At 39.7% G+C, this 27,549-nt stretch overlaps 1 protein-coding gene across 18 annotated transcripts in view; it reads left to right on the forward strand.

Moving 5' to 3' along the window:
- Nucleotides 1-27,549, forward strand: part of atp2b2 (ATPase plasma membrane Ca2+ transporting 2) — an 889,877-nt gene that overhangs the window by 585,615 nt on the left and 276,713 nt on the right. For all 18 annotated transcript variants that reach the window (XM_073072083.1, XM_073072084.1, XM_073072085.1 and 15 more), the window contains one exon: nt 13,469-13,666. In XM_073072083.1, coding sequence (XP_072928184.1) covers nt 13,469-13,666 — 198 coding nt within the window. The remainder of the gene's footprint in view (nt 1-13,468; nt 13,667-27,549) is intronic.

Raw genomic sequence — 27,549 nt, forward strand, 5'->3', positions numbered from 1 at the left:
AATCACACTGCAAAATATAAAGCAGAAAATCTGTCAGTAAAACCTGAGGACTTTGGCTGCAGCAATCTGTTTCCATTTGCCAATGGGTTAGTTGATTTGCTGTTGAATCTGAAGCTTATCGAAAAAGTAATTGAGATCATGCTAGATACCCCCTACACTTTGCCTACCGACACAGCCGATCAACAGACGACACAATAGCCACTGCTCTACATACCGTCCTTACACATCTGGTGAAGAAGAATGCTTATGTGAGAATGCTCTTCTTGGACTACAGTTCAGCATTCAACACTATAATTCCATCCAGGCTCGACAGGAAGCTCAGAGACCTCCGTCTTGACCCTGCCTTGTGCAGCTGGATCATGGACTTCTTGTCAGATCACCAGCAGGTGGTAAGAGTGGGCTCCCTCACTTCCACCCCTCTGACTCTCAACACAGGAACCCCTTCTTTACTCCCTGTATACCCATGACTATGACGCCACCCCAGCTCTAATCTGTTAATTAAATTTGCTGATGACACTACATTGATTGGCCTATTCTCAAACAATAATGAGGTTGCCTACAGGGAAGAAGTTGTCTCTCTGACACAGTGGTGTCAAGAAAACAACCTCTCCCTCAGTGTCACGAAAACAAAGGAGCTGGTTGTGGGCTAGAGGAGGAATGGAGACAGACTAACCCCTATTGACATCAATGGATTTGGGGTTGAGAGGGGAAATAGCTTTACATTCCTCAGCATCCACATCACCTAGGACCTCACATGGTCTGTACACACCAGCTGTGTGATGAAAAAGGCACAACAGCACCTCTTTCACATCAGATTGTTGAGGAAGTTTGGTATGGACCCCAAATCCTAAGAACTTCCTGCAGGGGCACAATTAAGAGCATCCTGACTGGCTGCATCACTGCCTGGAATGGGAACTGTACTTCCTTAATCACAGAATTCTGCAGAGAGTGGTGCAGACAACCCAGCACATCTGTAGTTGTGAACTTCACATGACTCAGGTCATTTACAAAGACAGGTTTGAGAAAAGGGCCCGAAATATCATTGGGGACCTGAGTCACTTCAACCACAACCTATTCCAGCTGCTGCCATCTGGGAAATGGTACCGCAGCATAAAAGCCAGGACCAACAGGCTCTGGGACAGCGTCTTACACGAGGCCATCAGACTAATTAACTCACACTGATTTGAGTGTATTTCTATGTTACATTAACTGTTCTATTTATTATAAATTATTATAAATTACTACGATTGCATATTGCACATTTAGGCCAGGTGTGACCTTAATTTAGTTGAAAACTCTGTTAGAAGTCCAATTCTATTATGAATTTTTGACCGTGGTTGTTTTAGTTTATGATTATTGTGGGAGAATATTAAAGAAAATTAGGTCAAGATAGACCCACCCCAAATGATGCCAAGTTTCAAATTATTTGGAAATAATAATATAAATCTAAATCAGTATTTCCCAACCTTTTTTATGCCAATAACTCCTACCCTTAACTGAGGGGTCCATCAACCCTAGGTTGGGAACCCCTGATCTAAATGTTCTTAAAAGAAAATGGTTTTAAAAAAGTAAAATATTATTTTTTAAATATGTGAAAGAGTTCTGTTTCAATGAAATATAGCTACTTTAACTTGGCTAGACCATTCCATAATGCCCAACAAGCATTTTTGGAAATGGATGTAGAAAGGATACTTCATATTGTGGTGAGTCTAGAAATAGGTAACACAGCCTCAGAATAGAGGGATGTCCCTTTAGAACAGATAACAGGAGGAATTTCTTTAGCCAGAGGGTGGTGAGTCTTTGGGATTCTTTGCCGCAGAGAACTGAGAAGCCCAAGCCAAAGTTCAAAGTAAATTTATTATCTAAGTATATATATGGCACCATATACAATGCTGAGGTTCTTTTTCTTGTGGGCATACGCAACAATCTTATAAGAATAATAACCATAACAGAATTAATAAAAGAATGTCCAACTTGGGTGTCCAACCAGACTGCAGAAGAATATAATCTGTGCAAACTTCTAAGAAAAGAAATAATAAAAATAAAATAAATAAATAAGCAATAAATAGAGAACGTGAGATGAAGAGTCCTTGGAAGTGAATCCATAGGTTGTGGGAACAGTTCAATGATGGGCAAATGGAATGAACTTATCCCCTTTGGTTCAAGAGCCTGATAGTTGAGGGTAATAACTGTTCCTGATCCTAGTGGTGTGAGTCCTGAGGCTCATGTACTACCTTCCTGATAGCAGCAGTGAGGAGAGAGCATGTCTTGGCTGGTGGAGGTTCCTAATGATGAGCGCTGCTTTCCTGCAACAGCGTTTCATGTAGATATGGACAATGGTTGAGAGTTTTTTACCCAAACATAATGGTCTGGGCCGTATCCATTATGTTTTGTAGGATTTTCCATTCAAGGGCATTTGGTGTTCCCATACCAGGCTGTGATGCAGTTGGTCAATATACTCTCCACCACATGTCTATAGAAGTTTATCAAAGTTTTAGATGTCATGCCAAATCTCTGCAAAGTCCTGAGGAAGTAGAGGTGCTGCTGTGCTTTCTTCATAACTGATGAGCCCGGAACAAGTCCTCCAAAATAATGACTCCAAAGAATTTAAAGTTGCCATCCCTCTCCACCTCTGAACACCAAATGAGGACTGGCTTATGGACCTCTAGTTTCCTTCTCTTGAAGTCAATAATCCTTAGTCTTGCTGACATTGAGTAAAAGGCTGGTGATATGGCACCAAACAACCAAATTTTCAATCTCCCTCTTATATGCTGATTCATTGCTACCTTTGATTCGGTCTACAACAGTGGCATCATCAGCAAACTTGAATGTGATATTGGAGCTGTGCTTAATCACACAGTTATAATTGTAAAGTGAGAAGAGCAGGGGGCTAAACACACAGACCTGGGTGTGATACACCTATGCTGATGGAGTTGGTGGAAGAGATGTTGTTGCCAATCTAAACTGATTGGTGTCTGCAAGTGAGGAAAACTAGGATGCAATTGCACAAGGATGTATTGAAGCCAAGGTCTTGGACTTTATTGATTATGTTTGCAGGGATGATAGTATTGAATGTTGAGATGTAGTCTATAAACAGCATCCTGATATACGTATTTTCTCAGTCCAGATGTTTCTGGGTTGAATGAAGAGCCTATGAGATAGCATCTGTGGTGGGCCTGTTGTTCCAGAGCTAAACTGGAGTGGATCTAAGTTGATTCTCAATCAGAGGGTGATATGTTTCATCACCATCCTCTCAAAACATGTTAACACTGTGGATATAGGTGCTATCACCCTCAGGAATGCTGCTCGCACGTCAGCCTCAGAGACTGAAATCACAGGTTCATTGGGCGATGTGGGAGTTTGTGATGGTTCCTCCATCACAAAGTGGTCAAAGGAGCATAGAAGGCATTAAGCTCATCTGGAAGCAAAGCCCTGTTGTTGCTTATGTCACTTGATTTAACTTCATAACAGGTGATATTATTCAAGCCCTGCCGTAATTGTCGAGCGTCCTTCGATTGGGTCTTTTTAAAGTGGAGGTTGATAGGTTCTTGACAGGGAAGGGAATCAAAGGTTACAGGGAGAAGGCAGGAGAATGCAGTTGAGAGGCATAATAAATCAGCCATGATGGAATGGTAGAGCAGACTTGATGGGCCAAATGGCCTAATTCTGCTGCTACGTCTTACGGAAATAAATGAACACAGTTTGCAGCACATAAAATGAAATGACCTTTCATGTTTTCAAATAACAAATGCCAATAATGAAATGGAGAGTGATACTTGAGGCACACTCTCCCATGTTAATCACGCATGTTATTGTTGTTATACTGGTGCAGTACATGTTACTTTAAAATGTCATTCTGGGAAGACTTTGTAACTCTAGACAATAAATAAGGACAGTGTCCTTTTTAATTGGTGCAAAGATAGCAGTGGTATCGTTTTGCAGAAAATGTATACTGGATTTCATTTCTGAATGGTCTAAAGTTTGTTGCATGATTCAGTTCTATTTGTAGTTCACCAGAGTGTTAAATAATGAATTAGAGTGGGTGATAAATCTTTGTTTTATCAGTGAAATTTTAATTAGTGATTTATCATGCGAGTTAGTAGGGCGTAACTTGTGTATATTTTTGAATTTCACCTTTATCTGTTGCTTTAATTGCAAGAATGCCAACTTACAGTGTATTTATCATTAGACCAGACAGATGCTTTTAGGGACTAATTGTACTCTTTACTGGAAGGATATGTGCAACATTGTACATTCATTTTGTTGTATCAGTGACCCGGTTTGAGCTCCACTTTAATGAGACTTGGCTTCAATAAGGTGTGAATCCCAGAAGTCGAAGCTCTTTGTGTGATTAATGAGAATTTGCAAAGGACACAGAGTTATTATGTATGTGCTACCTGTACTCGGGTTCTTGCTGCATTGCAGCTATTGGAAAAGATGAATTCAGCTGATAGCTTCTGAGGCTGCAGTGTCCCATTTTTTTTTCTGATCTGCAGGTATGACCTAAAGAACACTGTGAAAACATTTCCTTCCTAATACTCTCTTTCTTTGGGGGGGGGGGTGGGAATTATATTTCATCTATCCCGCTTGGAAGCCATCTCTGTAACGCATAGGGGTGCTGCTGCTGCCCTCCACAATTAAGGAACTGGATTCCATGATTGGCATGAATTTGAACTGAAGTCGGCAAGCCCTCACAACTCTGGCTTTCGGAGCCCTGCCCATGAGAAGGACAAATAATGAATTCTAATTAATCTGTAAATAAACCGCTTTCAAGGTCATTACTCTTCCTTCTCTCCTAGTGCAGAGATCTTGATTCAAATACTTTGTCATTCTGGATCAGTGCTGATTTAACAGCACAGTAGCTGAAAACGATTACTTACAGCAGCGCTGCATATCCCTACCTCCTAGTGGCTGGTTGCAGAGCAGCAGCCAAAATACATTTGCAGTCAGCTACCGTGCAATCAGGACACTTAAAAGGCAATACGCTGACAAATCTTTCAAAAAAAGGACCTGCCTGCCTAATGGCATATTTGAGGGGATGCTACTTTGCTGGTGCCAAGTATTCTTTTTCAACCTAAATTTAAAGAAAAATGAAACACAGGAGCAAGAGAAAACTATCTGGCCCCTTGAGCCTGGTCTGTCATCCAAGAAAATCAAAACGGATTTTCTTTTTGGGTGCTGTATCCCTGTACTGTGCTCTATTCACTCATTCCTTAAATATTCAGATATCTATCCACTTTGTTTTATGAAAGAATTCAGTGGCTGATCTGTCAAAGTCCTCTGGGGCAAAAAATTCGAAAGCCTCACCAGATCTTGTGTGAACAAATTTATCTTCGTCTTAGTCTCAACTGACCTACCCTCTGTTCTGACACTTTGGCCACTAATTCTAGAGTTCTCAGATAGCTAGCAAGACCTGTATGATCGTATTAAACCAGCATGAAAACACAAAAGATTACAGCCCTTGTCTACTCAGTCTCTCTGTATGACAAAATAGTCATCCCTGGAACAACAACACACACAAAATGCTGGTGGGACACAGCAGGCCAGGCAGCATCTATAGGGAGAAGCGCTGTCGACGTTTTGGGCCGAGATCCTTCGTCAGGACTAATCGAAAGGAAAGATAGTAAGAGATTTGAAAGTAGTGGGGGGAGGGGGAAATGCAAAATGATAGGAGAAGACCGGAGGGGGTGGGATGAAGCTAAGAGCTGGAAAGGTGATTGGTGAAAGTGATACCGAGCTGGAGAAGGGAAAGGATCATGGGACGGGAGGCCTCAGGAGAAGGAAAGGGGGGGGGGGAGCACCAGAGAGAGATGGAGAACAGGCAAACAACTAGCATCCCACCCCCTCCGATCTTCTCCTATCATTTCACAATTCCCCTCCCCCTACTACTTTCAAATCTCTTACTATCTTTCCTTTCGGTTAGTCCTGACGAAGGGTCTCGGCCCGAAACGTCGACAGCGCTTCTCCCTATAGCTGCTGCCTGGCCTGCTGTGTTCCACCAGCATTTTGTGTGTGTTGTTTGAATTTCCAGCATCTGCAGATTTCCTCGTGTTTGCTCTTTAAAGTCATCCCTGGATTTGGTTTAATAAATCTTTCCTGCATTCTCTCTATGGCAACTATATCCTTTCTTTATGTAACAAATTCAAAACAATTTACAGTGCTTATTTGTAGGCTCGCCAAGATCTTATATAAATGCAGTGAAGCATCTTTATTTTTATGGTCAAATCCTTTCATAATAAAGGTAAACATAACATTTGCCTTTTGGAATTACTTCTTGTACCTGTGAGCTGACTTGTATACATTGACACCAAAGAGCCATTTGCCTTTGAACATCTCATCATTCAAGAAATATTCTGCTTTTCTTGCCAAGTGTTTTTTTTTTAAATGGGAAGGAAAGATGGCACTTGTTTTAGTTTCTGTTCTGGGAAAGAGTCCTTGAGTAGAATAAGAAGGAGGAGCCTGTAACATCTGGTGATTTAGTGATTCAAAGTTTGATTTGTTTCTGCTCATACTTTTGACTTATTGATCTTACTTTGGTATTTTTGTGCTATTTATTGTTAAATTTGGGTTCAATTACGTGTTCTTTTGAAATGTTATTTAAAGCCTTGTAAATGGTTGTACCACCAAATTTTCCTTTTAACTCTCAACAGTAAATTTGATTCATTCCTATTGGTGTCTTTCCAAAAAACATCTGAAATTCCAAGTTCAAAGTAAACTTTATTATCAAAGTACATAAATGTAACCATATACAACCCCGAGACTCAATTTCCTTTGGGCATACTCAGCAAAAATACAGAATAGTAACTGCAACAGGATCAATGAAAGATCAACCAGAGTGCAGAAGACAACAAGCTGCAAATTTGAATATAAATAAATAGAAATAAGTAACATGGACATGAGATAATGAGAGGGAGTCCTTAAAGTGAGATCAATGATTGTAGGAACATTTCAATAATGGGGCAAGTGAGTGTAGTTATCCCCTTTTATTAAAGACCCTGATGGTTGAACAGTAGGAACTATTCTTTAATTCAGTGGTGTGAGTCCTGAAGCTCTTGTACCTTCTACCTGATGGCAGCAGTGATAAAATAACAAGACCTGGGTGGTAGGTAATCTTGATGATGGATGCTTCTTTCCTGCGACAACATTTCGTTTAGATGTGCTCAATGTTAGAGAGGGCTTTAGCCGTGGTGGACTTGGCCAAATCCAGTACCATTTGTAGGATTCTCTGTTCAAAGGCATTGGAGTCTCCATACTAGTGCCTTTGAGAATAATTTGGGAATTTGGGAATAATTATTCAGATAACTGTACACTAGGAAATCAGTGCTATTTGAAATGAGATCAGGCCTCCAAACGATTCAAACCCAGTGAGAAATGAGTTAGTTGAAAAATGGAACACAAGTATGGATTGCTGTGTCATGAAACAAATTTTATATATAATACAAACTTGACCAGTTTGTATTTATATTAAAAAATACCCAGTTTCATTACATTTCCAGGACCAATAACATGTTTGCCATTTTCAGGATCAGAGTGTGTCAAAATCATTTAAACTTTAAATATTATGTTATTTTTGTCTGACCTGAATTTCTAAGCCATATATTTGACTTAAATTTGAATAGAACTGATTTTCAGAGTGCAAAATTCATATGCTGTGGTATTGTTCTATTAACCCTTGCAATTAGTCAGGAATTTTCTGTTATTCTGTGTGGTATTTTATGTTTTATAACTCCAAACTACAAAAAAAACCTAACTAAAAAAAAACAGAGCCGAGAGATAATTTGTGTACGTAAATTTCTTGTACTTTTAAACAATGCATGCATGTATCAAGTGGTGGTGTGAAGACATATGCCATTTACGAAATTTTACATATAACCCACAATGCATTATGTAGACAACTAAGAATGCTTAATCAACCTATAATTACAATATTATTCAAATATTACTGAAATATTAAATACATAACACTCCTCATTGTTTAGCTATAATATCCAATTCAATATTAAATGCATCTTAAGTTGTACACCTATAATATGCAAATATCTCAGACACATGTAAATAAATTCTCTAAAGCAAAGGTGCTTTCAAAAATAATGAATGTTTCTAAATATAAAAAAAATACTATAAAGAGCAATAAACAGTAAAAAAAATCAAATCAATATTTGGTGTGACCATCCTTTGCCTTTAAAACTGCATCAGTTCTCTTACGTAAACTGTTGTGCAGTTTTACAAGAAAATCAGCTGGTGGGTTAATCCAAGCATCTTGGAGAACTTGCCACAGTTCTTCTGCAGAGCTTTGGCTGTCTCACTTGCTTCTGTGTCTTTCAATTATCCCAGACAGCCCTGATGATGTTGAGATCATGCCCCTGTGGAGGACATACCATCTGTTGCAGAACTCCTTGTACTTTTGGCTGAAGATAGTTCTTTATGACCCTGGACGTGTGTTTGGGGTCATTGTCCTGCTGCAGAATGAAGTTGCGACCGATCAGATGCTTCCCTAATGGTATTCCATGATGGATGAGTATCTCCTTGTACTTCTCAGCATTAAGGATTCCACTAATTTTGACCAGATCACCAAATACATTTACAGAAATGCAGCCCAAAGCTACAGGGAACCTGTGCCATGCTTCACTGTTGGCTGCAGATATTCTCCAGCTGTTCCACCTCCTGTTTCTAATTTTGTCTCATCAGTCCAGAGCACTTGCTAGATTCAACATCTTATTGCTTGTACTTTTGTGTGGAGGTGAGTCTCATGGCTTTGTTGCTAATTGGGAGCAATGACTGTTTGGCAGCAACTCTTCCATGAAGACCACTTCTGACATGACTTTCTCCGGACTGTAGAGGAGTGTATTTAGCTGCTAGTGGTTTCTGTGAATTCAGAGCTGATAGCAGTGCTGGAATTCTTCTGATTTAGAAGGGATGTCAGTTTGATGTATGTCTCGTTTGCTGCATTCAGCTTCCACAGCCAACCACTGTATTTCTGGTCCTCAACCTTGTCTGGTTCCTTGTGCTTCTTCAGAAGAACTTGGACAACACATCTTGAAACTCCTGTCTGCCTCGAAATTTCTGCTTGAGAGAGACCTTTCTGATACAGGATGACCATCTGGTGTCCTGTTGCTATGCGCACTCTTGCCATGGTGTAAGAATTGATGATATGAAGGTTAAACTATCACATCCGTCAACCCTCACCTTTTAGTTTGGTTGTCCTTTGCCCAATTTGATTCCATCAGTTTAGTTCACTCAGCTCATTATGTCATTGATCATTAGCATCCTGTTTATTATCTTTGTTTAATCATGCACTGGGCTATATACCTACAAAGTCATCATTTTTTTATTTAGAAAGCGCTCTGTTACTTAATATTTTACTTTCTTTAACAAAATACAAAAATTTCTCTGTAACATTTAATGTTTTGGAAAAGGAATGTTTGGAAATGTAAGGTTTTTTTCTACTGACACACTAATGCAGAAGACAAAAGATAAATAATTAAAACAAAATTTATATTAAAAATCTAGAGTGCCTAAGACTATTGCACTGTACTTTGTGTGTGTGTGTGTGTTTGCATTTATATATATATATATTGGATATCTCCAGTACCTTTGAAATGCCACTCAAACTCATTTTGTGGAATGGCTGAGTCAGCTGAACCAATGTCCAATTCTATTTCAATTAATTTGCCGTTCACTTCTGGTTTAGGCCATATTGCTTGTCTATTGTTAGTTTTGATATTGTAAATTTCAAAGGCACTCAGTCCTATATCACTCTCATCATTAACAGACTTTTTATCAACAGCATGCAGATTAGTGCTCTTTTTGAAACTGTCGCTTGATTTTTATCTTTTTCTCTTCCCTGTGCTGTCCATTTATTCTTTTCTGCTTGATATGCTCGTTGTATGTGTCCAATTCTGCTGCATTTTCTGCAAGTTCTGTGTGTAAATCTGCATTGATCCAATGTATGTGAGCCCCTCTCACAATGGTAACACAATTTGTTTGGCAAGACAGGCTTCTGTCTAGATGCCTCAATTTTGTTCACACTCATTTTCATTCCTGATTGCAACTCAGTTTCATCTCTGCCTGCTGTTTCCATTGATACAGTGATTTCAACTGTTCTTTTAAATACAGGTTGTGCTTCAGTTAGGAGCTATTTTTGAATGCTATCTTATAAGATTCCGTGATCAAAATGATCTCTCAGTGCATTATTAAGCCCATTACGAAACTGACAATGCTAAAAAACTCTCTTTAATTCAGCCACATTTGTTGAAATGGACTCCCCTTCTTTGTGATTCTGCTTATGAAACCTAAAGCATTTTGCAATCCATAATTGGTTTGGTTCTAAGTTTTCCTGCATTACTTTCACAATATTAGGGAAACTCATTTTGGCTCATTTGGTTGGATCAGTTAAACTTTGAAGCAAACTGCATGCCTTCAAATCTAATGTTTCTCATTGGCTATTCAATTCACTTCAAAATACTGCTCAGTAGAGTCAATATATAAAATCCAGTTATCTGTTGCATAATTAAATGTGTCAATCTTTCTGAAGTAGCCAGCTATTTCTACTTTTTTTATGAATACTATCACCCAGTGCTCACTGTTTATGCGCCCGTAAATTCTTCCATTTTCTGCCTTTTCTTTTAACTTGATCATGTTTTCTTTTGCAAAGAAAACATGCTGCTCCAAAGAAAAAACAATACATGCTATGGTTTTTTTTACCTTGAACATCTCACTGCACTTCACAGGTAGGTAATCACTTTGGGTTCTTTTAAAACTTTCTAATCACCACTATTATGTGTTGCAACTCCAAAGCATAAAACCTAATTAAAAGAAAAACAAGAGAGCCAGGAAATTTCTAATGTACATTAAGTTTTTTTACTTAAGCAAAGCACACATGTATCACATGGTGGCATGATGACATATGCCATGTATGAATTTTACATATAACAATAATTAATTATTTAATTGAACAAAAATGCTTAATTAAATGTATTTACAATATTACTCAAATATTACTGAAATATTAAGTACACAATAAAGTACATTGGAAAATTGTCCCCGAAGGCAAAATATATAACAATTGATATGTTTTATTTCTGACTAAGCTTCACTTCATTAATTCAAGGTTTGTCAAACCTGCCATTCCTTTTTAAAATCATTGGGATTTGTTTTGTTATGATTGATTTTATTGATGAGAAACTCTAGTTGTGAATGATTTGCCTATGTGAAGATACTCTTATTTTTGATTATGAATGTCTCCAATCGTCTTTTAGTTTTGTTGAAACCTCTTCCAAAGAATCATATCACAAACAAGAGTAAGTCTGCAGATGCTGGAAATCCAAGCAACACACACAAAATGATGGAGTAACTCAGCATTTTGTGTGTGTTGTTTAAAGAATCATAGTTCATTTCCTGTCTATTTACATACAGTATATGCATGTACACAGTTTGATTTTCTTCAAGGCTTTAGGATTGGGTGTACTGCAGAAAGCTTTTAAGTGAATTAAATGTTGTTCATCTAACTATTAATTATGTCAAACAAATACATTAGTTGCTATCAATTACAGAGCCCCAAGAGACTTAATAGTAATCTAGGTTTAAATTAGGTTCAACGTACATTTTGGGTGGCAGGGTGGAGATACTTCTCTACCAAAGGAGATGTAAGGTGCTCCTTCTCTCCAGCTAGCAAGGTGTAGCACCTGCTTACCCCCCACCCCTCCTGTGAAGTCATGGGACCAGGTGGTGGATGGTTATATGAGCAACTGATGTGTACTGATGTGGTTGTACATTTTGGAAGAAGAAACAATTGGGCAGATTATTATTTAGGTGGGGAGAAAATTTAAAAATCGGAAGTGCAAAGGGACTTGGGGGTCCTCGTGCAGGGTACCCTAAAGGTTAACCACCAGGTTGGATCGGCGGTTAGGAAAACGAATGCTATGTTGGCATGCATTTCAAGAGGAATAGTGTATAAGAGTCAGGAGGTGTTGATGAGGCTCTATGGGGCACTGGTGAGACCCCATTTGGAATACTGTGTGCAGTTTTGGGCCCCCTATCTTAGAAGGGATGTGCTGATGTTGGAGAGAGTTCAGAGAAGATTCACTAGGATGATTCCTGGAATGCAGGGACTAACATATGAGGAGTGTTTGTTGGCTCTTGGATTGTATTCATTAGAGTATAGAAGAATGAGAGGGGATCTCATAGAAACATTTTGAATGTTGAAAAGGTTGGACAGAGTAGATGTGGAAAGGCTGTTTCCCTTGGTGGGTGAGTCCAGGACAAAAGGTCACAGTCTTAGAATTAAAGGTACCCATTTAAAACAGAGATGAGGAAAAAAATCTTTTAGCCAGAGGGTCATGGATTTATGGAATTCGTTGCCACATACAGCTGTGGAGGCCCAATCATTGAGGATGTTTAAGGAGGAGATTGATAGGTATCTAATTAGTCAGGGTATCAAGGGATATGGGGAAAAAACTGGAAATTGGAACTAGGTGGGAGAATAGTTTAGCTCATGGTGGAGTGGTGGAGCAGACTCGATGGGCCAAGTGGCCTACTTCTGCTCCTTTGTCTTGAGATCTTGTGATATCGCTTGTCCTGGTGATGCAACCACTGACTCCAGGCAGACAATCTCTGAAGAGTATTGATAATGGCTGGGGTCACCCGTGTTGTAAAGGCACTGCACAGAAGATGGAAATGGCAAATCACTTCTGTAGAAAAATTAACCAAGAACAATCATGGTCATGGAATGACCATGATCGCCTATGTCATACAACTTGGTACATAATGAACAAACATAACATCATTTATACATTTTCCGGTGAAAAAATTTCTGTCTCAAGCTGGCCATAAAATCACTTGTCTACATCAATTTACTTATATTTGAACCCTGAAGACTGCCTTGACCTCCCAATCCAGATGGATAGTCATCAGGACGAGAGGCAGTCAAAGGAAATGCTGGGATCAGCTGCTGGGCCAACCCAGAATGGTCCCATTATCAAAAGGGGAAGAGGCAAGACTAGTGACCAGCTTGTGGAGCCAAGAGAAGAACATTTGGAATATTTGGTGCACCTGTCACCAAAGGCTTATATAAGAGAAAAAATATAAATCCCTTGCAATGCACAAGACCATTTTCTGTTCAGATTGTGGAGGAACATTTATAGCCTGGTCCAGATGAAGATATCAGGACCTGATATTCACCCATAGAAGTGAATCTGGCTTGCATTGCATGTCAAGAATATGAACATGTTAGATCATGGGGTTAGGTGGGAAATCTTACCAAATTGATTTACTCACTTGCCTATTTTCTGCTTATAAGCAGTAGTATGGAGTGAATAATGTCAGATCACAGAGAGAAATTGATTCGTCAACTCATTTGACAGATGAAAATAATACTGTTGACAAACATCTTTTGTTGCTTTCAACTACTATGTGTTCCGTTACATCACTTATGATTGCTAAATTTTTGTTATGTTTACTTCCCCTACAGGTTTAGCTGGCAATCCTGTAGATCTTGAAAACAGAAAACGGATTTTTGGTAGTAACTTTATACCTCCAAAAAAGCCAAAAACTTTCCTACAGTTAATCTGGGAAGCACTACAAGATGTGACCCTAATCATCCTAGAACTTGCAGCCATTATCTCCTTGGGCCTCTCATTTTATCAACCACCTGGAGAAAGAAGTGAAAGTGAGTAAAAGTATTTTACTTAACATTTGCATGCTGGCTAATTATATAATAATATTAATAATTGAATGGAAACGGTGTACCCACAAAATTAATCATTGTGACAAAATGTGCAATTAAATCGATGATCCAAAAATTCTCAATCAACCAGTTTAAAGCCATACATAGCTAATTTAAAAGAAGAGTGACAAACTGGAATTCAGTAAATTTTTTGTACTGGTCCTGATCTGGAACTAACTAATACCAGTGAAATGTTGGGTAATGTGTCGCTGACTCACTGGCATTTATTTGCTAGAAGTTATTAATCACTGCTAATAGCATGAGACAGTGATGGAGAAATCTGTTGCCTCTTTCATGCATCTGCTGACCTTTATAACGTTAGCCTTTGTGGCCTTACCATCCCTAGTTGCGATATGTCTAATTGGCATGAACTTGATTGTTTCATCTGTAAGTCTGTTTAATATATTTGTGTATATTTTAAAAACTTGTGTTGGATTGCACAATCTGAGCTGTATACAGCTGTTTAAATCAGGCTCAAGTCATAGGCCCTTCAGCCGCTTAAGTCTGCTCTGCCATTTCGTAAAGTCATGGCTGATATGATTGCACATTCCATTCCATGTTCCCAATAATTCCAATTATATTTCACAAATGGTTCTAATGCAGGGCCTCCAACCTGAAACATCAACAGTTCCTCTCCAAACCCACCATGACCTCCCCCTCCCCGCACCACCAACACTGCTCGATATGCTGAGTTCTTCTAGAATTTGATTTTTTTTTTTGCTCCATTTAAGACCGCAAGATATAGGAGTAGAATTAGGCCATTTAGCCCTAGTCTGACTGCCATTTCATCATGGCTGATCCATTTCCCTCTCAGCCCCAATCACCTGCCTTCTCCCCATATTCCTTAGTGCCATGACTAATTAAGAATCTATCAACCTCTGCCTTAAATCTAGACAATAACTTGGCAATGAATTGTCATCAGTGGCAATGAATTCCACAGATTCACCATTCTCTGGCTAAAGAAACTCCTCATCATCTCCATTCCCTCTCAGCTTAGACTCCCCAACCAGAGGAAACATCCTTTCCGCATCCACTCTATTTTCCAGCATCTGCAGTCTTTTGTGTCTCCAGTAATCTTTCAGCCCTTTGTTTATCAAGAATCTATCTACTTCTGCCTTAAAATATTTAAAGACTCAGCTTCCACCGCCCTTTAACAAAGAGGGTTGTTAAGAAGCGTGACCTCTGAGAGAAAAAAAACACTGCCTTATTATTTTAAGTGGATGAGCCCTGAATTTTGAATAGTGAACATTTATTCTACATTCATTTTCTCAAAAAAAAATATTCTTTTCACATTCTCTCAGAAGACAGTAGCTTAGCAGTTAGCACAAACCCTGGCATTCCAGGGTTCAAAGTTAAGTTCTGGTGCTGTCTGTGAGGAGTTTGTAAATTCTCCCCCTATGACCATATGGGTTTCCTTTGGGTGCTCTGATTTCCTCCCATCGTCCAAAGTCACACTGATTGGTCGGTTATTTGGCCCTTACAAATTCTCATATGATTAGACTAGTAAATAGGCGGGATGCTGGGCAGTGCGGCCCATTGAGCTGGAAAGACCTGCTCTGCACTGTGTCTCTAAATAAATCAATGGACAGATAGACAGATAAATAAGACTGCAAACTAGAGAAAATCAGCAGATGCTGGAAATCCAAGCAACATACCCAAAATGCTGGAGAAAGCGAGGCAGCATCTACAGAAAAGAGTAAACAGTCAACGTTTCGGGCTGAAACCCTTCAGCAGTAAATAAGACTGCATTTTATTTGTTTACTTATTTATTGAGATATGGCGTGGAATAGGCCGTTCTGGCCCTTCAAGCCACACTGCCCAGTAATCCCCCGATTTAATGCGAGCCTATTCACAGGACACTTTAAAATGCCCAATTAACTTACCAACCGGTACGTCTTTGGACTCTGAGAGGAAACGGGAGCACGTGGAGGAAACCCATGCGGCCACAGGGAGAATGTGCAAACACCTTAGAGAGAGTGATGGGAATTGAACCTGGATCGTCTAAATTGTAAAGCATTGCGCTAACCACTACGCTACTGTGCTACCCCATCTTTTCTAGTATGAAGTCCATTATCCATGCTACACTTGTTCCTGTAACTCAGGCAGACCACTTCTTTCTCAGCGTCTCTCCTCTACCACATTCAAGAATGCAGGTCTTATCTCCTCTGGACAACCTCCATTAGGATCTCCAACATAATGCGCAAAGGAATGTGCAGGTTATCGCTCAGTCCCTGCAGCAATCTGAATTATTCTCTTGTGTTGAGCAAAGTTCGCAGTTTCATTGTAAGTGAGTGTGCCTGTGACTGTGAATACCAACCTAGCAAAATTACTCCAAGTTAATGCATGGGTACCAAATCTGTTGGTCTTTTCGCTTTTCCGTACATGTTGTCATAATTACAGATTTTCTCCAAGATTGCAGGCAAAGCCTTTTTTTTAAATAAAAGAAACATTCTGGGTTGTGGGTGACATTGGCTGGGATGCTTGCCAGATCATTTCAAACGGCAGAAAAGAGTCAGCAGCATCACTGTGGGTGTGGGATTACACACAAGCCAGAATGAGTAAAGATGGTAAATTTTCTTCCAATGAGGGCAATAACAGGCATATTTCAAAAGCACAATGCTCACTTAGAGCCTGTTTCTCCCCTTTCCTTAAATAACCCACGATTCTAGCTGTTCCCAACATGTCAGTATCAATCGAGCAGCTCACGTCTGTGGCCATTATGACTATTTCCAATTGACACAGTACTCCGGTATGTTCAGAGTGAACAGCGAAAGAGATTAAAGGCCAACACTTTTCAAAGCTGCTGCTGTCTGCCCATGACCTTTATTGTAGATTCTTTCACATGAAAGGCACCAGGTAGTTTTGTCTTGACAGATACTTCATCATGCTCCAGTGTATCATTGCACCATCAAGGTGGATGTTTACAGTACGACTTGACATTTTGCAGTAAGTCTGCTTCGGAAGACAAAATGAATTTATTTCCAGTGAGCAGAGGGACTGATCCAGTATTCCGGGCACGTATGCCTGATTTAGTGTTGCAGTTGAGTGGCAGGGTGGAGATGCGTCCCTACCAAAGGAGGTGTAAGGTGCTCCTTTCCTCCGCGAGCCTGCAGGTCACTATTGGGCAAGGTGTAGCCCCTGTTTAGCCACCCCACCCACCGATCAGAGTCACGTGAAACCTTGGGAGCAGGGGGTGAATTGTCATACGAGTAGCTGGTGCATATCCCAAGTCCCAGCTATGCGACCCCTGATGCCAGGAGCTGTATTGATAATGGATGGGTCACCCGGCTTATAAAGCCACTGCCCGGCAGAACCACTTCTGCAGGGAAATTTGCCAACAACAATCACGGTCATCGATAGACTATGATCGCCTATGTCATACGACATGGCACATAATGATGACGAGTTTTGGAGTTTAATTATGATCTTGGAAGTGCTTCAGCATGGTTTGAATATGAAAGGTGCTTGAAAAAGCTGTGTGAAAATTCCCAGTGGAGTTTGCCTACTTCATAGTTATGGGAGTTTAAAACGATCGGAGAAATATCAGATGTCCTATGAATGTGTGAAAGAATACAGAAATGTCTTCATCATAAGGTAAGAGGAGGAGTAATGCTTTATCAGTAATAAGGGATTAAGTTTGTAATGTGAAAGATTAGAGCTGAGGGCTGTAAAGTGAACTTTTATGGGAACTGCAGGCAATAAAAGCCTTTTGCTTTATGTTTGCTTTTGATCATCTTGGTCATCATATGATAGAACAGAAATCAAGTTGTTGTTGGCGGTTCACCACCAAATGGCTTTTCTCAATAACACTTTGATTGGTCTGGTTATGAGAGAAGAAAGACTCTATGATGAAATAGCTGTGACATCTGTTCCTTTCAAACATGTTTAGCTGAGATCAGATTCAATTTATTTTATATACTGCATTCCTAGATATTACTTTCTGGAAGATATCCATTATACTTTCTATCTGCTTTTGCCGCTCTCCAGCTGTAATCTTTTTTTCATAGGTTTATCCCTCGCTGAATGAGGTAACGATTTTCAGAGGATAGTTTTTGTTTAACTCATCCTCAAGCACAGGCAATGTCTTCTGATTCTGTTTAGGACAAGGTGGTTAATTGTACCATGAATTACGATACCTAGTTGCTTCAGAATCCTCCAATGATCATAACCGTGATTTTTTTCCGGAGAGAATGTGCTTACTTAATATACTAGGAGGCTTTCAACACTATGATTCCAAAGAAACTTGGATTCAGGTTCCAAGATCTAGGACCTGCCACTCTCCTGTGCAACTTCTTGACTAACAAGCTGCAATCAGTAGGAATAGGCAACAATACTTCTCCCACCTTCAACATTGGTGCCACACAAGACTGGACCCTCAGCCCCTTACTATACCTCTGACTTAGTCACGACCTGTGTAAGCATCACCAAATTCTGCTCTGACTTCATTTACAAGTTTGCAGTTGACACCACTTTAGTGAACTGTATGTGAAACAATGATGAGACAGAGTATGAGGACGAGATAGAGAGCCTATTGGCATGGTGTGAAAGGCAACAACTTTCTGATCAATGTCAGCAAACCAAGATAGTTGGCCATTGACTTTGGCAGTCAGCACCATCAATCTTCGGGTCATGGTCCTCAAAAAGTTGTATTAATATTATATTTGTGTCTATATGCATTATTGCACTATGTGCTACATATGTTGTGTGTCATGTGTGACTTGTGTACTGTGTTTTGCACCCTGGCACCAGAGAAATGAAGTTTTGTTTAGTGATAGACACATGTATGGTTGAATGAACTTGGGTGAAATACATGCCCCTGTCTGTATCAGTGGTGTTGAGATGGAGATGGTTGAAAGCTTCAAGTTCCTTGGTGCGAATATCACCATTATGGCCAAGAAAGCACTCCAGCACTTCTATTTCTCAGAAGACTGAGGAAATTTGACATGCCCCCATTGACTTCTAGATGCACCATATAAAGCATCTTATCCAGATGCATCACAGCTTGGTATGAAAACTGCCCTGCCTAATCCCCAAGAAATTGCAGAATTGTGAACAGGATCCAGTCCATCATGCCAACCAGCCTCCTCAACACCAACTCTATTTAAACCTACTGCTGTTTCAGGAAAGTACCCAGTATAATCAAGGACCACTCCCCATCATTCTCCCTTCTCCCTTCTCCCAGCACTCAGAAGGTATAAAAGCTTGAGGGCACATACCACTAGGCTCAAGGGTAGCTTCTGTTCCACTGCAGCCACTCTCTTGAATGCATCTGCCATACACTAAAAGATAGAGTCAGAGAAAAGTACAGCACAGAAACAGGCCCATCAGTCCATCTAGTCTGTGCTGAACCATTTAGACTGCTTAGTCCCGTTGACCTGAATCAGGACCACAACCCTCCATACCCCTGCCATCCACGTGCCTATCCAAACTTCTCTTAAACATTGAAATCTAGCTTGCGTGCACCGCTTGCGCTGGCAGCTCGTTCCACACTCTCACACCCCCCGATGAACTCATGATCTCCTCACCAAGGCCCCGGCACTCTATTTGCCTACCTGAACTGAACTTTCTTTGTAACTGTAACACTTCTCCATTCTGTTTTTTCCTTTTTATTACATTTTTGTACTTACAGAATGATCTGTCTGGGTGGCACTCAAACAATAGCTTTTCACTGTATTTTGGTGCATGTGACAGTGCCACTCATTAAAATCAAATCCCACTAGCCCTTCATTCATTCTTCCATAACCTTGCAGGACTTACAATACCCTTTTCTTATGAAATGACAGGAGCAGGAAACAGCACTCTCCATACAATTATTTCAGAAGACAGGATAACCACAATATTTCAGTTTATTATTAACCTTTTAATACATTCACCATCAGGTTGGCTATCTTCACTGCAGCTGCATACAGTTGGACTATTTTTAATTTATCAGGATTACACATTTCTCAAATGTTTTGCACACATTATTTTCTTTCCATTTATCTAATACTGCAACTAAAGCACTTCGCACTTATTGCCATCAACATTCTCCCATTAATGAGTGTTTTCAATCAAAGTTTAAAGAAAATTTATTATCAAAGTACATATTTGTCATGGGTGGCAGGGTGCAGGTACGTCTCTACCAAAGGAGGTGTAAGGCACTCCTTGCCTCCGCAAGCCTGCAGGTCACCCTTGGGAAAGGTGTAGCATCTGCTTAGCCCTCTGATAAGGGTGACATGGAGCAGGTGGTGGGTGGTCATACAAGCAGCTGGTGCATATCACAAGTCCTGGTTATGTGACCACTGACACCAGGCAGACAATCTCTGAAGATAATTGATAATGGCTGGGGGCACCCATCGTGTAAAGACACTGCCCAGAAGAAGGCAATGGTAAACCACTTCTATAGAAAAAATTGGCAAGACCAATCATGGTCATAGAAAGACCATGATCATCCACGTCATATTATGCAGCACATAATGATAATAATGACATATTTGTCATATATACTACACTGAGATTCATTTTTTTGTGTGCATTCACAATAAATACAAAGAACACAGTAGAATCAATGAAAAACTATACACAACAAAGACCAATAGAGAACTGATGTGCAAAAGACAACAACCTGTACAAATACCCAAAAGAAATAATAATAATAAAAATAATAATAATAATAATAATAATAATAATAAATAAGCAATAAATATCAAGAACCTGAGTTATAGAAGCCTTGAAAGTCAGTCCATAGTTTGTGGAATCCATGTTCTTGTAATTTGTTAACTTTGAATTAAGTGAACATTTAGACAGTTAGTCTTGAAGAAGGGCCTCTGCCTGAAACATCAACTATTTATTCATGTCCATAGATGCTACCTGACCTGCTGAATTCCTCCAGCATTTTGTGTGTGTTGATTTAGACAATTATATTTGAACTCCAGATAATTAATGAGGATATTAATCGAAATCAAAATTGTATCCTGCGCACTGAATTGGGAGCATTCAGTCATGCTGATGACAGTTCTTGTACCACATCCAACACAAAATATTTTCATCTGTGCTCCCTCAGAATTACAGTGTCACAAGATATACCAGAGTGCAGATCCAGAATATCCAGTACGTACCTACCTCAGTTTTTTAATACAAGCACAGCTCTTTTTTTGTCCGTTCCTAACTCCCTTGATAAGGCAGTGGTGAACTGTGATTTAAACCCAAGAAGGCAGCGCACCACAAAGTACTCAAAAGCAAAGGAGGATATGCAAAATATGCTGGATTTTATTAGTTTTTGAAAAGGATAGTGAGGCATAATACATTGTCATCAGCTGCCTTGCACCACATATAGTTTGGCATTTAATCTCTTCTAAATTCTGCCTATCACAAATCACCTTCTCATTCTTTATATTTCTATTTCCCTCCTTCCATGTCTCTGCACTCCCACATAAATGCACAACAAAGAGTCAACAGCAGCAGCTCCCAAGCCTGCTTCATCATTTGATAAGATATGACTGGTTAAATTTCAATCTTAGTATTATATATCCACCTACCCATGGGAAATTTTAATCCTTACCCCACCTTCCCCATGGCATTGAGAAGAAAAAGTTCACTATATATTTGTCCTACCTGAGCTATCTTTAAACAGTAACCCCTCATACTTGGTTCTTCCAAAGTCAAAATATATAAATCATACCTATCCTGTTAAGAGCCCTCAGGATTATCTCTTTTAGATAGATAGATAGATAGATACTTTATTCATCCCCATGGGGAAATTCAACTTTTTTCCAATGTCCCATACACTTGTTGTAGCAAAACTAATTACATACAATACTTAACTCAGTAAAGAATATGATATGCATCTAAATCACTATCTCAAAAAGCATTAATAATAGCTTTTAAAAAAAGTTCTTAAGTCCTGGCGGTAGAATTGTAAAGCCTAATGGCATTGGGGAGTATTGACCTCTTCATCCTGTCTGAGGAGCATTGCATCGATAGTAACCTGTCGCTGAAACTGCTTCTCTGTCTCTGGATGGTGCTATGTAGAGGATGTTCAGAGTTATCCATAATTGACCGTAGCCTACTCAGCGCCCTTCACTCAGCTACCGATGTTAAACTCTCCAGTACTTTGCCCACGACAAAGCCCGCCTTCCTTACCAGCTTATTAAGACGTGAGGCGTCCCTCTTCTTAATGCTTCCTCCCCAACGCGCCACCACAAAGAAGAGGGCGCTCTCCACAACTGACCTATAGAACATCTTCAGCATCTCACTACAGACATTGAATGACGCCAACCTTCTTAGGAAGTACAGTCGACTCTGTGCCTTGTGTTGGCAGTCCAGTCTAGCTTCTCGTCTAACTGTACTCCCAGATACTTGTAGGTCTTAACCTGCTCCACACATTCTCCATTAATGATCACTGGCTCCATATGAGGCCTAGATCTCCTAAAGTCCACCACCATCTCCTTGGTCTTGGTGATATTGAGACGCAGGTAGTTTGAGTTGCACCATATCACAAAGTCCTGTATCAGTTTCCTATACTCCTCCTCCTGTCCATTCCTGACACACCCCACTATGGCCGTGTCATCAGCGAACTTCTGCACATGGCAGGACTCCGAGTTATATTGGAAGTCTGATGTGTACAGGGTGAACAGGACCGGAGAGAGTACGGTTCCCTGCGGCGCCCCTGTGCTGCTGACCACCGTGTCAGACCTATCACCTATCACTCTTCTAATCTCTAGTAGATACAAGCATAGCCCATCAGACCTTTCTTCATAAAACAGTTTGTGCATTGAAGTTGTGCACACAAAATTCTTGGGGAACTCAGCAGGTCAGGCAGTATCTATGGAAATGGATAAACAGTTGATGTTTCAAGCCAAGACCCTTCTTCAGGACGGGAAAAGAAGGGGGACGACACCAGAATAAAAAGGTTGGAGGAGTGGAGGGGGATAGCTAGAAAGTGATAAGTAAAGCTAAGTAGGTAGGAAAGGTTTAGGGCTGATGAGGGAGGAATCTAATAGGAGAGGAGAACGGACTGTAGGAGAAAGGGTAGAAGGAAAGGACCCAGGGGTGGTGGAGGGTGATGGGCAGGTAAGAAGAGGTGAATGGCCTGAGTGGGCAATAGAAAAAGAGGGGAGAGGGAGGAAATTTTTTTTACTGTAAGGATGTATCAATATTCATGCCATCAGGTTGGAGGCTACCCAGATGGAATATAAGGTGTTGCTCCTCCACTCTGATGGTGGCCTCATCTCGGTACAAGAGGAGGGCCATGGACTGACATGTCAGAACGGGAATCAGAACTGACATGTTTGGCCACTGGGAAGTTTCGCTTTTGGCGGATGGAGCAGAGGTGCTCGATGAAGCCGCTCCCAATTTTGCATTGAAGTTATCAGTCTTGGAAATCTTCTTTAAACTGCGTAACTACTCCTAACATGGTCTCTCCAGTATTCTGTATAACTGAAGCAAAACCTCCCCACTTTTCTATTCAAATTCTCTGAACATAAAGAACATTCCATTAACTTTTCCAGTTACCTCATTTCCCAATTACTTTCCAGCTATTTTTAAATCCTCAGAACTTAAGTCCTCAGAACTTTGTAGCCTCTCATTTAGTTACTATAGTAATTATCCTTTTTTAAAAAATTTTCTTGTCATTGTAGACAGTTCCACTTTTTTCTCACATTTTAGTCAGTTTGCCTGAATTGTATCTCCTTGTCTCCTCCTTTCAAGTTATTTTCCTCTCTACCTTTGTGACATTAGCAAATTTAGCAAACATGTTTTGATCCTTTCGTCCAAGTCATTTGTATAAATTGTAGAATATAGTTGAGGATCCAATACCGATCTTGTGTCACACAACAGTATCCTGCAGACTTTGAAAACCTTTGAAAACCTTGAATATCCTGAGTTTTTCTCAGCATCCTACACTTACTTGATGCATTTTATTAAAACAACATGTTACTTCTTCAAAGAGCTTCAATAAATCAGCCAAACACAATTTCCTTTCCACAAAGTCATGTTGATTTTCGTTAAATGCCTTGACATCTCCAGCAGTTTGATTTAACTCCAGTTTCCATCATCTGAAGGCTCTTGTGTCTTGAATTTTTAAATGGACTGTTGAAATATCTTGAATAATAGTTTTTAATACTTCCTTCATTACCAAATGTTGAGCTAACTGGCCTGCAGTTTCCTAAATTCTTTGTGTCTTCCTTTTTGAATAGAGAAATTATATTTGTTATTTTGAAGCTTCCCCAGATCCAGTTATTCATAGAAGATTAAAACAAATGCATCAGCTATCTCACTTGCATTTTCACAACATTAAGATTCCCAGACCTGGGAATCCTGGAAATTAGTGAGTTTGAAGTTCGAACAATTGGTTCAGCACCATTTCCCTGTTTTTCAGAATCAGAACCTCTGATATCCCTGGCATATGTCATGAAATTTGTTGTTTTATGGCAGTAGTACATCCCAATGTATAATGAAAACTGTGAATTACAGTAAATATATGTAGTGCAAAAAGAGAGAAAAAAAAGGTATTTATTGAGGTAGTGTTTATGGGTTCAATGTCCATTCAGAAATCAGATCTCAGAGGGAAGAAACTGTTATTTAATCATTGAGTGTGAGCCTTCAGGCTCCTGTGCCTCCTTCCTGATGGTAGCAGTGAGAAGAGGGCATGTCCTGGGTGATGGATACCACCTCTAATAAGGCATTGCTTCTTGAAGATGTCCTGGATGCTGGGGAGTCTAGTGCCCATGATGGAGCTGACTGAGTTTACAAGTTTCTGCAGCTTATTCCAATCCTGTGCATTGCCCATCCATACTAAATGGTGACGCAGCTCGTTAGAATGCTTTCCACGGTACATCTGTCAAAACTTACAACTGCCTTTGGTGACAAACCAAATCTCCTCAAGCTCCTAAGGAGATGTAGCCACTAACGTGCCTTCTTTGTAACTGTATTGATATGTTGGGCCCAGGATAGATCCTCAGAGATGTTGACACCCAGGAAACAGGGTCAGTGTCAACATCTCTGAGGTTCTAACTAATGTTTTATTTCTTCCCTCTCTTCCCATTCTAGGTATTTCTGGATTGTTACTTGTAGACTTTAACCTGATGACCAATATAAAATTCCTGTTTAACTATTTGCCATCTCGTTATTCACCCGCACTAATTCCCTTGACTCACTTTCTATGGTGTCTACACTCACTTTTAGTCATACTTTAAAGAAATCCCAAGATACTCTTAATATTTAATATTTATGTTTTCTTTTACATTTCTAGCTTGCAATTCTTATACTCCAACTTTTTCTTCCTTATTAACCTTCAAATATTTGTTGCTTTTTTTGGTCTGACCATCTGACCTACTATATATTTTTGCACAGTTTTATGTCTTTTAACTTTGATACTATCTTTTACTCTTTTACCTAAACATAGATTCAGTTTTCTCCACCAGAATTTCTTTTTCTTTCTTGTTGAAATGTATCTATTTCTGTGTATTCTGAACCATCAGAATCAGAATTAACATCACCAGCATATGCCATGAAATTTGTTGTCTTTGTGGCAGCGGTACAATGAAATACAGGATAATAGAACAAAATTATCCCCTTGAATGAACCAACCCATAAACACTACCTCACTATCTTGCTTTCTTTTTACACTACTTATGTAATTTATTTTTTATATGTCTTATTGTAATTTATAGTTTTTAAAATGTCTTGCACTGTACTGTTGCAAAACAACCAAATTCATAACATACGTCAATGATATTAAACCTGATTCTGATTCGGAAATGGTACTCCACCTAACTTGATTAAACTCTTAAGCACTTGAAGCATACAGGAGGCTGTTTAATTATATGAATCTTAATCATTTGCACTTTTCAAGTTCCCTGTTAGAGTTTCCAGCAGAAATGGGCATTAAAGGCACAAGGAACATCAATTGCATTTCTCTTTACTTGGGGAGGCCTAGCCAAACTAACTCAGGCCTTTACTGAGTAGTCAGTAGGTCAGGAAGAATAATAATTTTCCACTGGTTATAATCAGTGTTTTCCAGACAGTGCTTATCCATCCTTGCCCTATGTGCCACCTCCAACCCTCCATTCTCCCTATCCTCCTGCCTCTTTCAAACTAACCAAGAAAATTGCAAGGTCCCAAAATGCCTCCCAACTGCTGCATCAGTTAGACACTGTGAGCACCATTGCCAAGTTAGCACCAGATTGTTTGCTAACCCAATTTAGTTGCTCCCAACTGAACTTCACTGGATGTATTCAACAATATACCTTCGCAGAACTTGAGAAATGAAACCTTAATTAGTTATCTGCTAGGAACACGGGGAGGGGGGTGTTGTTTGTCAGAAGTTTTTAGAAACATTGATCTGGTGCAGTGTATAATAGAGTTGATCAGTATTTGAATGTATCACCAATGTCCAGTAATAATGCACTTCGGAATTTACTGACTAGTTTCAATGACAAATGCCTGTTTGCATTTTCTATTAATCACTCACATTACATGAATGGCTGAGAAATAGATCTCAATAGGGCCATTCTGCATCTGATACACTAAAAATGCTACTGGCATAATTAAATCAGTCAGTAGTTTTCCATTCCTTTGTGTTGGTTGGAATGAACAAGCAGAACGCAATTAAAATTAAAAATGACCTGACAGGAATATTTGAAAGTCCAAGTGTTACTATCAACTTGTTTCAAGCGCTGATTGACTTCAACATTCTTTTGTCTTTTACTCAGTTCGTTGTTGTACAATCTGCCACGTACAACTGGTTCCCTAATTCAATGTTGTTAACTGGACAAAAACAATGGGTTTCATTTTCCTTGCATTTCCTCTTGCTTGGAAAGAACATTGTTGCAAGTGTGACAGCTATATGCATAAATAGTATCATAGAGTCATAGAAAAGTACAGCACAGAAACAGGCTGTTTGCTCCATCTGGTTTGTGCTGAACCTTTTAAACTGCCTGGTCCCATCAATCTACCCATGGACTATACCCCTGCATCCCCCTCCCATCCACACACCTACCTAAACTTCTCTTAAACGTTGAAATCGAAATCACACCCATCACTTACGCTGGCAGCTTGTTCCACCCTCTCATGACCTGCTGAGTGAAGGAGATTCCCCTCATATTCCAGTTTAAGGTCTTCCTTAAACCTTTGCAAAGCAGGAGCAGTTTGATGAAGTTTCTCCGCTGTGGTGTTGTAAGGAGATAAGTATTAAGAGCAGAAATTGGCCATGTGTTTCCTGACGCCTGGTTTGAACATACAGTGGTTCCATGACTAATCTGATCTCAGCCTCAGTTCCATTTTCCAACCCATTCTCCATCATTTTGCTTTCCCTCTTTAGCATTCTGCAGTTCTAGAACACTTCTGCCTGGCCTGTTCTCTGACCAACTTGTTACCTTACTCTGCAGGTCTGTTTCTCACTCTCAAAGTTGCCTTCATAGGCAGTCCGGTATCAATATCTTTCGTCCGAGAGTTTTGCTGCCATCTTGAAGTGGTGCCTGTTTCCAAGCACATTTCGTTCCTTCTGTCCAACAGTATTTAGAGTGGATTTTCTTCTTTATTTGTATATTTAAAGTTAATAGTTATATATTTGTTGTTGCTTATGTGTGATTCCCTGGCTTTGTTAGCATATGTTTAGTGTGTCTGTTTTTGTTTGTGTTCAATAAAAATGATTTTTTTTTAAAAAAACATATGAACTTACTGTCTGTCAAAACTATGCTTTTCACGGAACCTCCAAAATGCTGTTTATCTTTAAGTATAGCTTCTGTGGAGTGGAGAAATGTCCAAAAGGTGTCAGGCACTCCTTCCCTCTGTAAGCCTGCAGACCACCCTGCTTTCTGCCCCATCCCCTGATCAGAGTCACGTGA

Source organism: Hemitrygon akajei, chromosome 19 (assembly GCF_048418815.1).
Source record: "Hemitrygon akajei chromosome 19, sHemAka1.3, whole genome shotgun sequence".
Taxonomy (NCBI): Eukaryota; Metazoa; Chordata; class Chondrichthyes; order Myliobatiformes; family Dasyatidae; genus Hemitrygon; species Hemitrygon akajei.